Source organism: Phoenix dactylifera, unplaced genomic scaffold (assembly GCF_009389715.1).
Source record: "Phoenix dactylifera cultivar Barhee BC4 unplaced genomic scaffold, palm_55x_up_171113_PBpolish2nd_filt_p 001642F, whole genome shotgun sequence".
NCBI lineage: Eukaryota > Viridiplantae > Streptophyta > Magnoliopsida > Arecales > Arecaceae > Phoenix > Phoenix dactylifera.
Window position 1 is genome coordinate 23,857 of NW_024068946.1, and position 13,295 is coordinate 37,151.

Sequence of the window (13,295 nt, forward strand, 5' to 3'; positions counted from 1 at the left end):
TTCTCTTGATTTGGCAGGATGTACTCACGTTAGAGCTATGTGAATTGCCATTTTCACCAAAAACAAAGAGAGTTATGGAAGTTTTTTCACTTATAATGAGATTATTCTACTTTAGTTTTCTTCATTTATAACAACCACTATATCTTATTTTATTAAATCATAGCTTATAATATTTATTGTTACAGATGCATATATGATGATATGTATTAGAATATAGAAAAGAATTAGAAACTCCTAAAGGCACATAATAGATTGCAATGATCGAGGTTCCTTGTTGCTACTATGATCATGGGTAGAAGAATAATATCAATCATCCTCAAGCAAAATTATTGAAGGACTTTGAATCCTTCAAACTTATTAACAACCTCCGCAACCATATGGTATAAGGCCGCTCCATACGTTGTATACCTTAAGTCAGTTTTCTTTGGAGCTTCAACTTTTTAAAAAAAAAATGTTGCATGGAACCTATCTTGTCATAGTAATTTTAATTCAGCCACTAGTCTGAGAAATTTTCCAACTATAAAAAATAAACATTGCAAATCTCATTCATTAAAAGATAAATATTGCAAATCTCTCACAATATTTTTTTAAAAATAATTTAGAAAACTAAAGGCATGACCTGACCATCTTCATATAAAAAAGATATAATGAAGGGTTGTTTATGATGGAGAAGGGAGAAGTGAAAGAGAGGGTCAAGAGAGATCGAAAAATTTCTCAAAAAGGGTAGAAATATTAGTTTTCATGAGACCTGTTAACTTGTTATCCACTTTAAAAATAAAAAGATACTTTCATAATTTTAATTAATTTTTAATTTAAATAAATATGATTTTAGCTAATCATGATAGTCGAATTGCTATGTCAAAGGTATTCATATAAAAATAGTGTTTTGTAAGAGCATGCACGTAAACATCAATTTGGAGAATATTCATGCAAATTCCAATATTTAGAAGGATATTTATGCAAAAATTTAATTTTTTTTGTAGAATACTTTTTTGAATATTTGAAATTGCATATTTGTATATATACCCTTACAAACGTTTCTTTTTCTATGTTTACCTTCTATGAGTATTTTCGTCATTTCAATTTTAAACTGCTAACATTTGAATAGCGTTAGATGGTATGGGTAGATACACAAAAAAAGAAAAAAAAAGACAGGTGTACATATAAAACAAGTTCTTGATGAGGATACATATACAAATATTGGTTTAAAAGGGTATTTACATAAATTTTAATATTTAAAAAAGTATGTACGCTAAAAAAAAAACTTAAAATAAAAACTGGAAATTGGAAACCAAAAGCGATGCTCGGCAGGGCCTTGGTTTAGTGCAAACCACAATTGGGCTTTCCTCCTTTGTGGTTTGTAGAAAACTTGGATCCGGGTTAACTCGGCCCAATTCGCACCCTAAAACCCCATCCGAAAGCCTTAAACCCTCCTCGCCGAACCCCCGGGATCCCAAACCCTCGCCCTCCCCCGTCCATGGCCGCAGCCGAACCCCCCTCCACCGCCGCTTCCACGGATGGCGGCACCGCTGCCGCCACCCACCAGCCCTACGTCCTCCGGGAGACCCTGGTCGGCCACAAGCGCGCCGTCTCATCGGTGAAGTTCTCCCCCGACGGCTCCCTCCTCGCCTCCGCCTCTGCCGACAAGACCCTCCGCGTCTGGTCCACCGCCGATCTCTCCCTCTGTGCTGAGCTCTCTGGCCACGACGAGGGCGTCTCCGACGTCTCCTTCTCCGCCGACGGCCGCTACCTCTGCTCCGCCTCCGACGACCGCACCATCCGCATCTGGGACCTCGCCACCGCTGCCCCTCTCAAGACTTTCACCGGGCACACCAACTACGCCTTCTGCTGCTCCTTCAACCCCCAGTCCAACATGATCGCCTCCGGCTCTTTCGACGAGACCGTCCGCGTCTGGGAGGTCAAGTCCGGCAAGTGCCTCCGCGTCCTCCCCGCCCACTCCGAGCCCGTCACCGCCGTCGACTTCAACCACGACGGCAGCCTCATCGTCTCCAGCAGCTATGACGGGCTCTGCCGGATTTGGGACTCGGCAACCGGGCACTGCATGAAGACCCTCATCGACGACGAGAGCCCTCCAGTGTCCTTCGTCAAGTTCTCGCCCAATGGGAAGTTCGTCCTCGCGGCCACTCTCGATAGCACCTTGGTATGGTTGATCATTAGCTTCTATTCATTTTTCAGTATATTTTTACATTCACTGAGTAATGAAAATTGCATTGCTGTAGAAAAGATTCGCTTTTTATGTGCTGATTCCAAATAAAATTGATTGTGGAGTGGTGAATTTTAGGTTGGGGATCATATTTTTGAAAACAAAAATAGGTAAAAGGCAATCCGCACGTCGAGTTTTGAAGCCTTCCTTTGAGCATCAACTCTCTCTGGAAACAACATGAGATATTTAAGTAACTAAATGCAGAGAGAAAGAAACTTCTTTTTTTGGTAGGTCCATGTTCACTTGTGGATCATGCATTTAGGTTTGTTAGGTGCTATGAATGTTAAGATCTGGGATCCCCTTCACGGGAGAAATATTTATTGGATGCTGAATGAATCATAAGAATCAGTATTTATCATGAAATATCGAGTCTTATCTCGAGCATCTACTCTTCCCAAAGATAAAATGAGATAATATAACTACCTAAATGCAGAGAAGTAAGTGAATCGTTTTTCTGTAGGAGTTCCTTTCAGAGTCAAGCTTATGTTTAGCTTATATGGTACTTTTTCCGCTTTAGTTCTTTTTATTGTATTACAGTTGTCTAGCTTATATATATGGCGTGAGATATGATGGCTGTCAAGATATTTTGCATCTCACCTGGAGACCCTGTTTTGAGTGTCTAAGGCTCTGAATTGTTTCATCTGAAAATTAGCTAGTGGAATTTGCAAATTTGAGTCATTCTCAGATTTGGCCTGTTTTCCCCATTCCTGACCAGCTCATCTTTATTTTATATTTTCAGTTATATTAAGTTTCTGCTGCAATTCATTTCATCAAATCAGCAATACTCATCATTATCTGATTGGTTACATCTGAAACAAGCATGAACCCATGGTCAAATGAGTTATGACTTATTTTGGCATGTATTTAGGAATGGATTTCCAATAGAACCGGTGTATTTGGTCTGAAATAATGTGGCATTCACCATGGCTGCTAGTTCTCAGAATTTCAAAAACTGAAACTAGTTTTGGTTTCTCTTTCTGAAAACTAAAAATCTCAAACCTGTTTGGTACACATTGCTGTACTTATATCTAAAACTGAAAACCTGTTTGGTAATCAATGCTGTTCTCAAAATGCATCCATTAAGGTATGAATAGAATATTTAATATTGGCAAAGGTTTTTAAATAATCAGATACAATTATGAATAGAATCTTCAATACATATCAATGACGACTATACATTCAGAGCATTATATGTTTGAACTTTGCATATGGTGGAGAAGGGAGTCTCAATCATGTGAGATTTATAGGAACACAGAACTACTTGATCTGAGAAAAAGAAAGAGGACTATGATGGAGTGAGATAAGGCCTACATGATATAGATGTCTTAAAAACTAGCAGATTTGAATTAAATTGAAATTGTTATAATCGAAAGATTTTTTTTAAAAAATATTTCATCCTATCTTCTAATCAGAGGAAAAATTGCTATCAAGAATCATAGCAATGTCAAAATGGTGGGGAGGGGTCATTAGTGGCGGTGGAGGTTCAGGTGGTGGTTGTGGTTATGGTGGCGGCAGGTGGTGGTGGTGCTGCTGGTGGGCTGCAGGGGAGGAAGAGAAAGAGGAGAAGAAGAGGTGCTGTGGCTATATTATTTGTGGACAATACTGTTAGTTCTTTGACAAAAGTAGGATTGTATGTTAGTTGAAGTAATGACTGGTTGGATTAACCATGAATTTTAACTATATTTGAAATAGATGTGTGAGTGAAATCACAATTAAATTGATCGTCTAGAGATACACTAGTGCAATCATGGCTATCTTGGATTGCATTGGAGATGGAGATATAAAGATGCATTTTTAATAGAATTGAAGTGAGCTTTATGATTTGGAGAGTTTCTCCTTGGGTTTTATATAGTCACTAAGTTGCCTTGAGATTTGTAGGTAAAATGCTACATTTGACTGCAGGGTCAACTATGTTCTACAGGACCAACATTGGGTAATTTAGAGTTTTAAGCATGTAAGATAAGCGTAGGAGATATGAGAGCAGTTAGATTAATGTGGGGCAAGAGTAGGAACTTTTGAATTAAGTATGAGTAGTTTAGGATAATCTTGGAGTAAATTTGTTGAAGTAATTAAGAATTGATTTAGATAGTATTAGCATATATAAATTGCAACAAAGATGTGAAAATGGCTGCGCTGCAGCAATGTGAGGGTTTCAATATGCTTAGGAGGGTCTAAAGAAAGAGAAAATTCAAGGAATGATTGGACGTTGTGAAGGAAATCTTGAAAAGGTTTGCATTGACAACTTGTAGACTCTGATAGGAATGAATGGTGAAGTATTTCATTTTTCAATGCTGTAAATACTGAAGAGATAATGGAACAGTCATCCTTCTTTTGTACTCTGTCAAACTCAGCTGGAAGCCATATAGAGAGTTTCCTACTATATTGGACCTTCTTGATGTCAATTTGACATCTTCTATTAGACTCTATCTTCCAGCAGTGCCTACTTAAACATATTATCTTTAAACTCCTTCTGTTCCTCCAGATTAGGAGAGGTTGGGATGTCTTGGTGGTCGTAAAGCTGTGGTGTATTTGGTTAGATTAAAATGCAAAACTCTTCAGAACAAACAGTACAATGAGCAGGAGACCCAGGACAGCATTCTTTTTCTTCTTGCAGACTGGATTAGGGTGGCTTGTGGAAAAGAAGTTGCATTAGCCTGTTCAAAATAGTTGGGACACAAAGATTGGTTTATTTCTGTGATTTAGTAAGTGCTGGACAACACATGCTGGAGGGTCTCAAAGACACTCGTTTTAAGGTTTTAAGCATTATAGCCACTTCTTGGCAGTTCATTGACAGAAAATTGCCAATTTTATCTGCAGCGAAGGCAATGAAATTGTTGTCTGGTTGTAGCAGGCAGACCTCACGGAAGCCTTAGCTGGAAAGGGAGGATATCTTAGAAGTTCAGTTAGCTCAGTGGGACACTGTAAGCTATATGCATTGTAGATTATCTTACACTTTATTTCTATTGGTTGATTTATCAATGAAAAGAAAGTTTGATGATACAAAATGCTTTAACAAATTGTCCTGCCTTCAAGTTCACCATTCAGTATTATGCAGTTGTCTGGTTGTTAGGTAATACGAAAATAGGTTTGTACAAAAATTAAAATAAATATCTTTTACAAGAGTACTTGTTTGTTTGCTTTCAGAAAACCTGTTTTGTAAAAAATGACTGAAAAATGAGTTTCGTGAGAAACAATCTCCCCTTGCTTTTCAATCAGGTTTTACCATGAACAGTTGTAAGAAATCTCATATATCACCATAGGGCCCCTACAAAATTTGATAATGAAGGTTAGAATACTACCCTGATCCATTGGATGGAAACTAGACATAGGATTGCCATAAAAAAATAATTAAGTTGTTCAAGTGCTTTGCTTAATTTCTTAAATGAGCAGCTGATGCTTCAATAACTGCTTAGGGCCTGTTGGATGGCTGGGTACATTATTCTTTGGATAAGGTGTGGTTCGATTAGAATAAAATTTAGGGGAAAAAAGAGAGAGGAGAGAGAACTAAAAGTTATAGGGATCGAGAGTTCGAGACCATCTGGAGCTCACAATCCCTGAAAAATTGGGATTATTCGTTCCATTTGAGAGATGTTTTACCTTATGCGGACTGTTATGAGTCCCATTATGGTTAAATTCTCTCTCCCCCGTGCTTAATTTCTTATCATATTCTTAATTTTTCAACCATATATAGATAAAATCATATCTTGTTGCCTTATAAGAAGTTCTAGCATCCTTGAAGCCATGCGTTGGCTAAAATTTCTAGTGCTTAAGCAGGCAACATTTTGGACTTTAGAGGCCTCTTAAGTAGGCAAATACTCAAGCTCCATGCTTTTATAACAAAGTTTATCCATGTTTATCATTTAATCAGTGTCTATGTGTTGCATCGATTAAATAATCTTTAACCATTAAAATAGTTCTGTGTTCTTCCCTCTCGACTCTGGCTTTCAATCCTTAAATGGAATTTTGTAGCGTGAAGTTCTGCTTTTTTTTTTGATCTGGCAACATCAACCATCAATTTGATGATTTTGTTGGTATTCTCAATTGTATGATTATATCTTATTGCTACTTTCTGACAATGAGCCTTTTTCTTTTGTCATGAATCTATTGTATGTTATCATATTCAGACATCTTACTGCAAGTATGATGATCAAATTAATATAATCTCTCTTTGATTAGTTCCCATAACTTACAAGAGCATTCAGACCGAAAGGTTCATTTTGCACTGGAATCTTTATAGTTGCTGCATGGTTGACTTCAAAAATTTGCTTGGTGATTGCAATGGACTAAAAGTTCGACATTGCGAAGTCCAATATCATCTACTTGAAACTAGCTAATACACTTGAGCAACATATTTTTGGCCTTACAGTTTAAGTAGAAGGGCTACAAAATCACCATCTGTAAAAGGCATTCTGGACAAGTAGCCAGAACAATATCTTTTTTACATAATGAAGGTGTAAGAAACTCGTTCACAGAAGATATATAAGAGTGATTTGCTTATATTTCAACATAGCTAAAAATACCTATCCTTTTGGCTATGCGGAAAGAATTTTTCTGATGGAAGAGTGTATTTAAGGAGCATGTTCCATGTTGACATTCTGATAGAGTGCTTTTTTATTTATTATTAAATTCCTTGGTTCCGAGCCCCGAGGCAAGTTGATATGTAAGCTGTTAATGTTATGTGCTATTTGGCTAATATACTCTTACCTGATCGTTTGGGAGGTGCTTTGTCCGAACATGTATGATAAAGATATGTATAATACTTAGGACTTCAGCAGCATTTAATCAAACTGGAATTTGATGATCATATCAACTTTTTAATGTTCTGAAGTTTGCCAAATAGCAGTATTTCAGGTAGTTGTACTACACGAAACTATATTTCAAATTTCCTTTTGTTTAAGACCTTTTCAAATACTCTAGTTTACGCTTCATGTGGTCGTATTATACCTGGGGTGAAATTGTTTCCTTAGTTGGCTACTGATAAACTTTATGTGACTTGTGAGAATTATTAAAAAGCATAACCGACATCAAACCTTCATCCAAGTATTTGTACTCTGTTGAAAGAATTGTGGAATAGCCAGTCATTTAAGCATTCCTAGTTAAATGTGCAATTATCTATTTTATTCACCATTAGACGTCTATGCATGTCTTGTTGGTCATGCCTTAAGTTTATAAAATGGAGAGGACATGCTTATAAAGTAGAGCAGGGTCAATTTGATTTCATCAACACTGTGGAGTTATTAGAAGGGAAGGAAATCAGATTTTCTAGAGGTCAAGATATTCTCAAGCACATTATTGAAAATAATGAAACATCTTACTTTTATTGGAATAGACCTTAAGAAGAAGCTGTTATCCTTCATGTGGAAATAAGATTTTAAATTCATGTTATGCTTGCTTATCTCATTTTCAATACCATATTGACAGTCCACTTATTTGGCGATGACTGAAGCTCAATATTGATGGCAGCTTGTTTAGCAAACTGGTCCTTCCACTATTAGCGGAGCAGTAAAGGGCTCCTACTTAAATATGTCAATCCTTTGGTTAAAAAGATAAAAGAAATACACAGGTACTCTCTGTGAAGGGGAGACTACGTGATTTTGCAAAAATGAAATTAGTGTTGAAGGTCGCTCCAGCATTGTTATTCCTTTTTTCAAATGGTCAAATGCCTTCTAAAAACTTGCCTCAAGTGAATGCATTTCCTTCAGTTATACTCTTAGGGCGGCATTTATTCCGACATAGAGATAATATTGAGGGTGAAATATCATATGGGGTTGTATTTTCCTGTAACATCTCACTGTCTTTGGATACTTGAGATCCCAGTATGTAATCATATGCTATCTGTACTATCTACTGAGTGAGAGGAACAATAGGGTGAAACTCTATTTACAAAAGAAATAGAAGAAAAAGCTTTCGGTATGCTTTATATATTGTTGTATATATAATCAAGTTCGAAAGCATCTCCATTCCTTCATAATTCCAAAACCAAAGTGGGTTCAAAAACATTTACTGTATTTGAAACAGGTTTGACGGTTCATAGGTTTAAAGATCTTAAAAGCTTAGATTTTTCATCTTATACGGCTAACAGGTTCTAGATCGTGATGCATCTTGTCTCATAATCATATCTCAACATTCAGATTCTGTTGCTTGCAGAGGCTTTGGAACTTCTCAGCAGGTAAATTTCTAAAGACATACACTGGACACATCAATTCGAAGTTCTGCATTCCAGCCGCATTCTCTGTCACAAATGGGAAGTACATTGTTAGCGGTTCAGAGGACAACTGTGTGTACCTGTGGGAACTCCAAACAAGAAAAATTGTCCAGAAACTGAAAGGTCATACAGACACTGTAATTGCCGTTTCATGCCATCCATCAGAGAACGTGGTTGCCTCGGGGGCACTTGGTAAGGACAAGACAGTAAAGATATGGATTCAGGAGGATGAAGATCAAAAAGAAGCCTGAGTGAGTTTTGTTGCAACACCATTATGGAATCTTCATTGGGGGGCTTGTTTTTTCAGGGGCCAAATCGTGATTTTGCAAAAAATGAAATTCCTACTACATAGTTTTACCTACCCTATCTTGTCAATCCACCACTGTGTTATCTTCACTAGGGGAACTGTTACCCTAGGGCAAAATCGTGTTAATGTCAAATATATTTATCTTATCCACATATTTGTGCAATTCAGAGTTCTGTACCTGATCATGCATGGGATACAGCAAATGCTGCAAGTGGTGGTTCCAGAATGGACAATCTTGTATCCAAGGCATGGATCCTCTTCTGTGGTGGGTTGGTGCTTGTTTATTAAAATAATTTTTCAGCAACTAGCTCGTGGCAATACAGAGAGATGAAAGATCCATCTCATCATGGTTGCTCCCATGGCAGCAGGCATGAGATACAATATTTTGTCTTATGTTTTTCGCGTGAAGTCTACTAAGGCTTAGCTGACCTCTTAGTGACTGACATATTTCTCCCTTGCTACTTATTGTCAGAGACCAATCTCTTTGTTCGTTACTATATTCCATCAATTTGTTTTTTTGACATTCCTCATCTAGCAGCTTTTTGTGACCTGGAACTGAAAATTGTTGGACAAGTCATTTAGATGCCAGTCCTCCCTGTCTCCAATTATCATGTTAAGCTTTCCTTATTTTTTAGGTTTTTTCTTTTTCATGGTTCACTTACCAGTTCAAATTGAGCGGTATGGTATGGGATATAATACTATACCGGTTTGGCACTGGTATTCGGTATCGGTAGCATACTGATATTTGATATGCCAAATATATTTTATATCATATCATATTAATACAGTGCTAGTGTGGCACTAGTATATGGTCCACGGTGAACTTTGCCTCTTTTTTTTTTACCACAAATTTTGCTTTCATCAATAGATAGTCCTTGTATATAGATAGACTTGTTATTTGTAACAGTTATGCTAATTACGTGTACGGATGAAGGGTTAAATATAAAATAGTAGTTGAGATTAAGGACCTAGAATAAAAATTTTAGAAAATTGAAATTAAGTATAACTCAACTAAGCCTTCATCTCAAACCAGTTGAGGTCGAGACTAGGTATAAATCATATTCAAAGGGAGGACCTTGCAATCTACCATGCAAAAGGAAAAATTGCTAGCTGCCAAACTTGGTACAAAAAATTCTGTTTATAACTGGCAGGCCATATTGCATATCGATTGTCATAATAGACTCGGACCCTCCACTAGTTCAGGTCCAAGACTAGATGATACCGGCATTCAATCTGATAGCACCACTAACCTGGGGTGGAGATAATAAGGAATAAATCTTACTCAACAGAGCTCATTTATATGCTAGTTCTTGCCACCAAATTGTTTCTAAAGCATATTGGTTACGAAATGCATCCACCTCTTTGCCCGGATTTTCCAAGTAACATTTTTTGGGCACAAAATCAACTAAATCTTCTTTAGATAGGTGGTGCACAAAGAATGTAAACGAAAACATGAGAGCAGATTCTTTGAGCAGAGAATTTTATTGATTGACCAACCAAAACAGTGCAAAAGCCAAATGGAAAACTTTAATAATATCTATGCTCTTCATGAGATTGATGCTGCATTTCCCCAAGATTCAGTCGGTGAAACCAGTTTTTGATGCAACAAAAGGACATTAGAGATCAATTTTGGGCCAAAATATAATCTTTGTCCCTGGCAGCTCCTGGAAACCATGATTTATTGATTGACAGCTCAATCAGGAGCGAGGCAACAACTAGAGGAAAAAAAAAAGCAACAAGGTGATTAATTTCCCACCAGTTTTGTGCACTCTATTTTTTGGCATGTGTAACACTAAGAATTTGTAGGAGCATGACCATTGGACGCAATTACTTTGAGATCAGGTGTAGAGAATTGATGAATTCCAACTCATTTGCATGGATCTACCAACCGTTGTCTTCATCACAACTCCTTGCATGGCAAAAAACTGGGACTTCTGATAATCCAACATTAACCCTTTTTTTCTTAAAAAAAAAAGTTATGATGCAGCAGCTGGGATATATCCAGCGATCATTTCGTTGCAGAGATGAAAGGCTTAATGATATCTAACCTGCTTGTATTTTTCTATGTTTCGACGACCTTTTTGTGTCCATCAACTCATCAGCCTAGATATGATGACTTCCTACTCCTCTACAATTAGGTGAGCAAGTTGCTAATCTCTGTCACACTCTCTTTTCATCCACCGAGGCGAACAACTAGTTCAAGGTCTTTCCTAGATTTTAGAAGTTTTCTTAAAAAAAACACAAATGGAACAAGTTGTTCATCATGGTGGAACCTGTTCCATATGTTAGCTCACATACTATGCATCACATAACTAATTATTTTTCACAAGGTGTCACTTCTTGTTGGCACTGGCAACACCTCTCTACATGATTAATTAGCATAATTGAGACTCCTCAACTTATAAACTTATAGTTTTATCTCCTCCATAATTAAATTATCCAGCACGGTCTCCCACAAAATCTGTTCATAGATTTGACCAGACATATCAGAATAACCAAATCCAGTGAAGCCTGTTGAGAGAAGTATCTTTAACTTAATCTAATGAAGAAAGCACCTTTTTTAGGGGAAATGGTAGTCTTAAATTAATAGTCAAACGAGGTGACCCACATGCTGCCCATCTATTAATGGGTGTATGTTAGTTGGCTAATCTATCCCGGAGATCAGGCACGATCGGATGGAATCTTAGAGATTGGAATCAAATTACAGAAAGAGTACGCCATCATTGCGGTGCGATGGGGTGCCACCCAATAATTTTATCTTTAAGATCTTTGATAGTTTTTAATATTACATTTCTTCATGCAAGTCGTGTTTTTTCTCATTTGAATCTTCATATGTTATATGATAAATTTTAAAATTCATAACAGTGGCATGATAATAATTTTAATGATTTCAGAGCTCAGGTCAGTTTTTAAAATGTGAAGCTTTCTAGATCTCTTTAAATTCTTATATTTGCACAACAGACCTAAGGCATACTCTATTGTAATGATCAAAAGAAATAAAACATGCGGCAGGGTGCTAACCAATTTAGTTGATGGAGTCGCAGTTTTTTTTTTTTTTTTTTTGATGATAAGTCAGTCATTTTTGGATCCTAGTGACCCGGGTTTAAATCCTGCCATCGCTATGAATTTGGAAAAAAAGAAAAAAAAATAAAGTTCATCATGTTAATAAGAAGGAAAATATTTCATTTTTGGAATGCAGTTTTCTAGCACGCTTTTCACCTCAGCTTATAATGACAAATTACTGTATTATTTTTTTATCATTTTGTGGGGTCTATTTACTTTTTTTGTAATTGAAAACGCTTATATTGTTTTCAGAAGTCCTTGTCAGCTATTCACACATAGACAAACTTATTTATTTAAACAAGGAGACAGATTATTTATAGGAAAGAAACTACTGAACCTAGATCTGAAAAGATTTGGAGGATTTCAGGGTTATAAAAAAAATAACAACCAATACTAATAAAGTTTGTGGGAAAAAAAGAACGATGTTCAATCTCCATTTGCTGGTGACAGCTGAAAGCTAGGGTTTCTTAGAGGTTATATCGGTATCGAACATCTTTATATCTAATTTAAACCTCATCTTATTGTATTCCTACTTGATGTTCACCTAACAATAATTAGCCTCTCTCCCAAATTATTTTGAATTTTCAACTTCATTTGACTAGGAACAACTTCCCACCTTCTTGGGGTCATTAAACTTAAAGAAATATCCAATAGACACGTGATGATGCCTGATGAATATGAACTAATAATGCCTTCTAAGATTGTCTCAAAAGATTATTTGTACATTCCTTGCATAATAACATTAGATATGTTAGGATGCTTTCGGGTGCCACTTCTTGGTTGCATCCAGAGATTAAAAGAATCCATCTTGTGATCTGATGGAGGAATCTTTGGTGGATTTGTTCTAGATCTTGCTGGCCCTAAACGACATTTGCAAGCAAAGGTAGACACATTCTTCTACGGTTACCGGTATAGGCTGGCCTAAACTTAGCTTCCACATGAATTGGCTTTGTCAATTGTCAAGAGTTTGGTCTCAATTATTGAGTTTGAGTCATTTCTTTGGGGAAAGAAAAGATTTGGGCTCATGATCTTGTTTGTTTCTTAGTCTGGTCGTATAATTACATGCATCAGATTAAGATATCCCAACTACTTCGCACGCAATTTACAAATGATATGAGTAATTAGGTTTGAGTTGTGTCCAGTTTGCCAGATCTAAACTTTGAGGTTCAGACTCAACCAAACTCAAATCATCATGTTGGATGAGGGCGAACCCAAGCAACAAGAAATATCAGCAACCTGAAGACTTTCTGCTCTCTCTCTCCTGTGGCTTGTCCTGCATAAAAACAAGAAAGATATGACTTCCTCAAAGAACAAGAAAGATACGATTCATTCTTCTCCATTCAGAAAGAAGATATCAGCATTTTTCTAGCAAGTTCACCATGCGGGCACCTTGAAATAACTGTTGGAATCCAAGTTGTGGCTGGATCTGCTTCAATAGATGCTGTCACTGATTCTTGGAACTCGGGCATCACATAGGTCAGATGTGATGGAATGGC

At 36.9% G+C, this 13,295-nt stretch overlaps 1 protein-coding gene across 1 annotated transcript; it reads left to right on the top strand.

Annotated features, from left to right (window-relative positions):
- The first annotated feature begins 1,424 nt into the window (after nucleotides 1–1,424).
- Nucleotides 1,425–8,930, top strand: LOC103707622 (COMPASS-like H3K4 histone methylase component WDR5A). The gene is made up of 2 exons (XM_008792175.4): nucleotides 1,425–2,161; nucleotides 8,372–8,930. The coding sequence occupies exons 1-2, from the start codon at nucleotides 1,478–1,480 to the stop codon at nucleotides 8,678–8,680; spliced, it is 993 nt and encodes a 330-aa protein (XP_008790397.1). The 5' UTR covers nucleotides 1,425–1,477; the 3' UTR covers nucleotides 8,681–8,930.
- The last annotated feature ends 4,365 nt before the right edge of the window (nucleotides 8,931–13,295 follow it).

Bases quoted from the DNA above. Each gene is read 5' to 3' on its own strand.
- LOC103707622 (XM_008792175.4), top strand. From the start codon at position 1,478: ATGGCCGCAGCCGAACCCCCCTCCACCGCCGCTTCCACGGATGGCGGC. The intron at 2,162-8,371 runs GTATGGTTGATC...TGTTGCTTGCAG, and splicing joins CCACTCTCGATAGCACCTTG to AGGCTTTGGAACTTCTCAGC.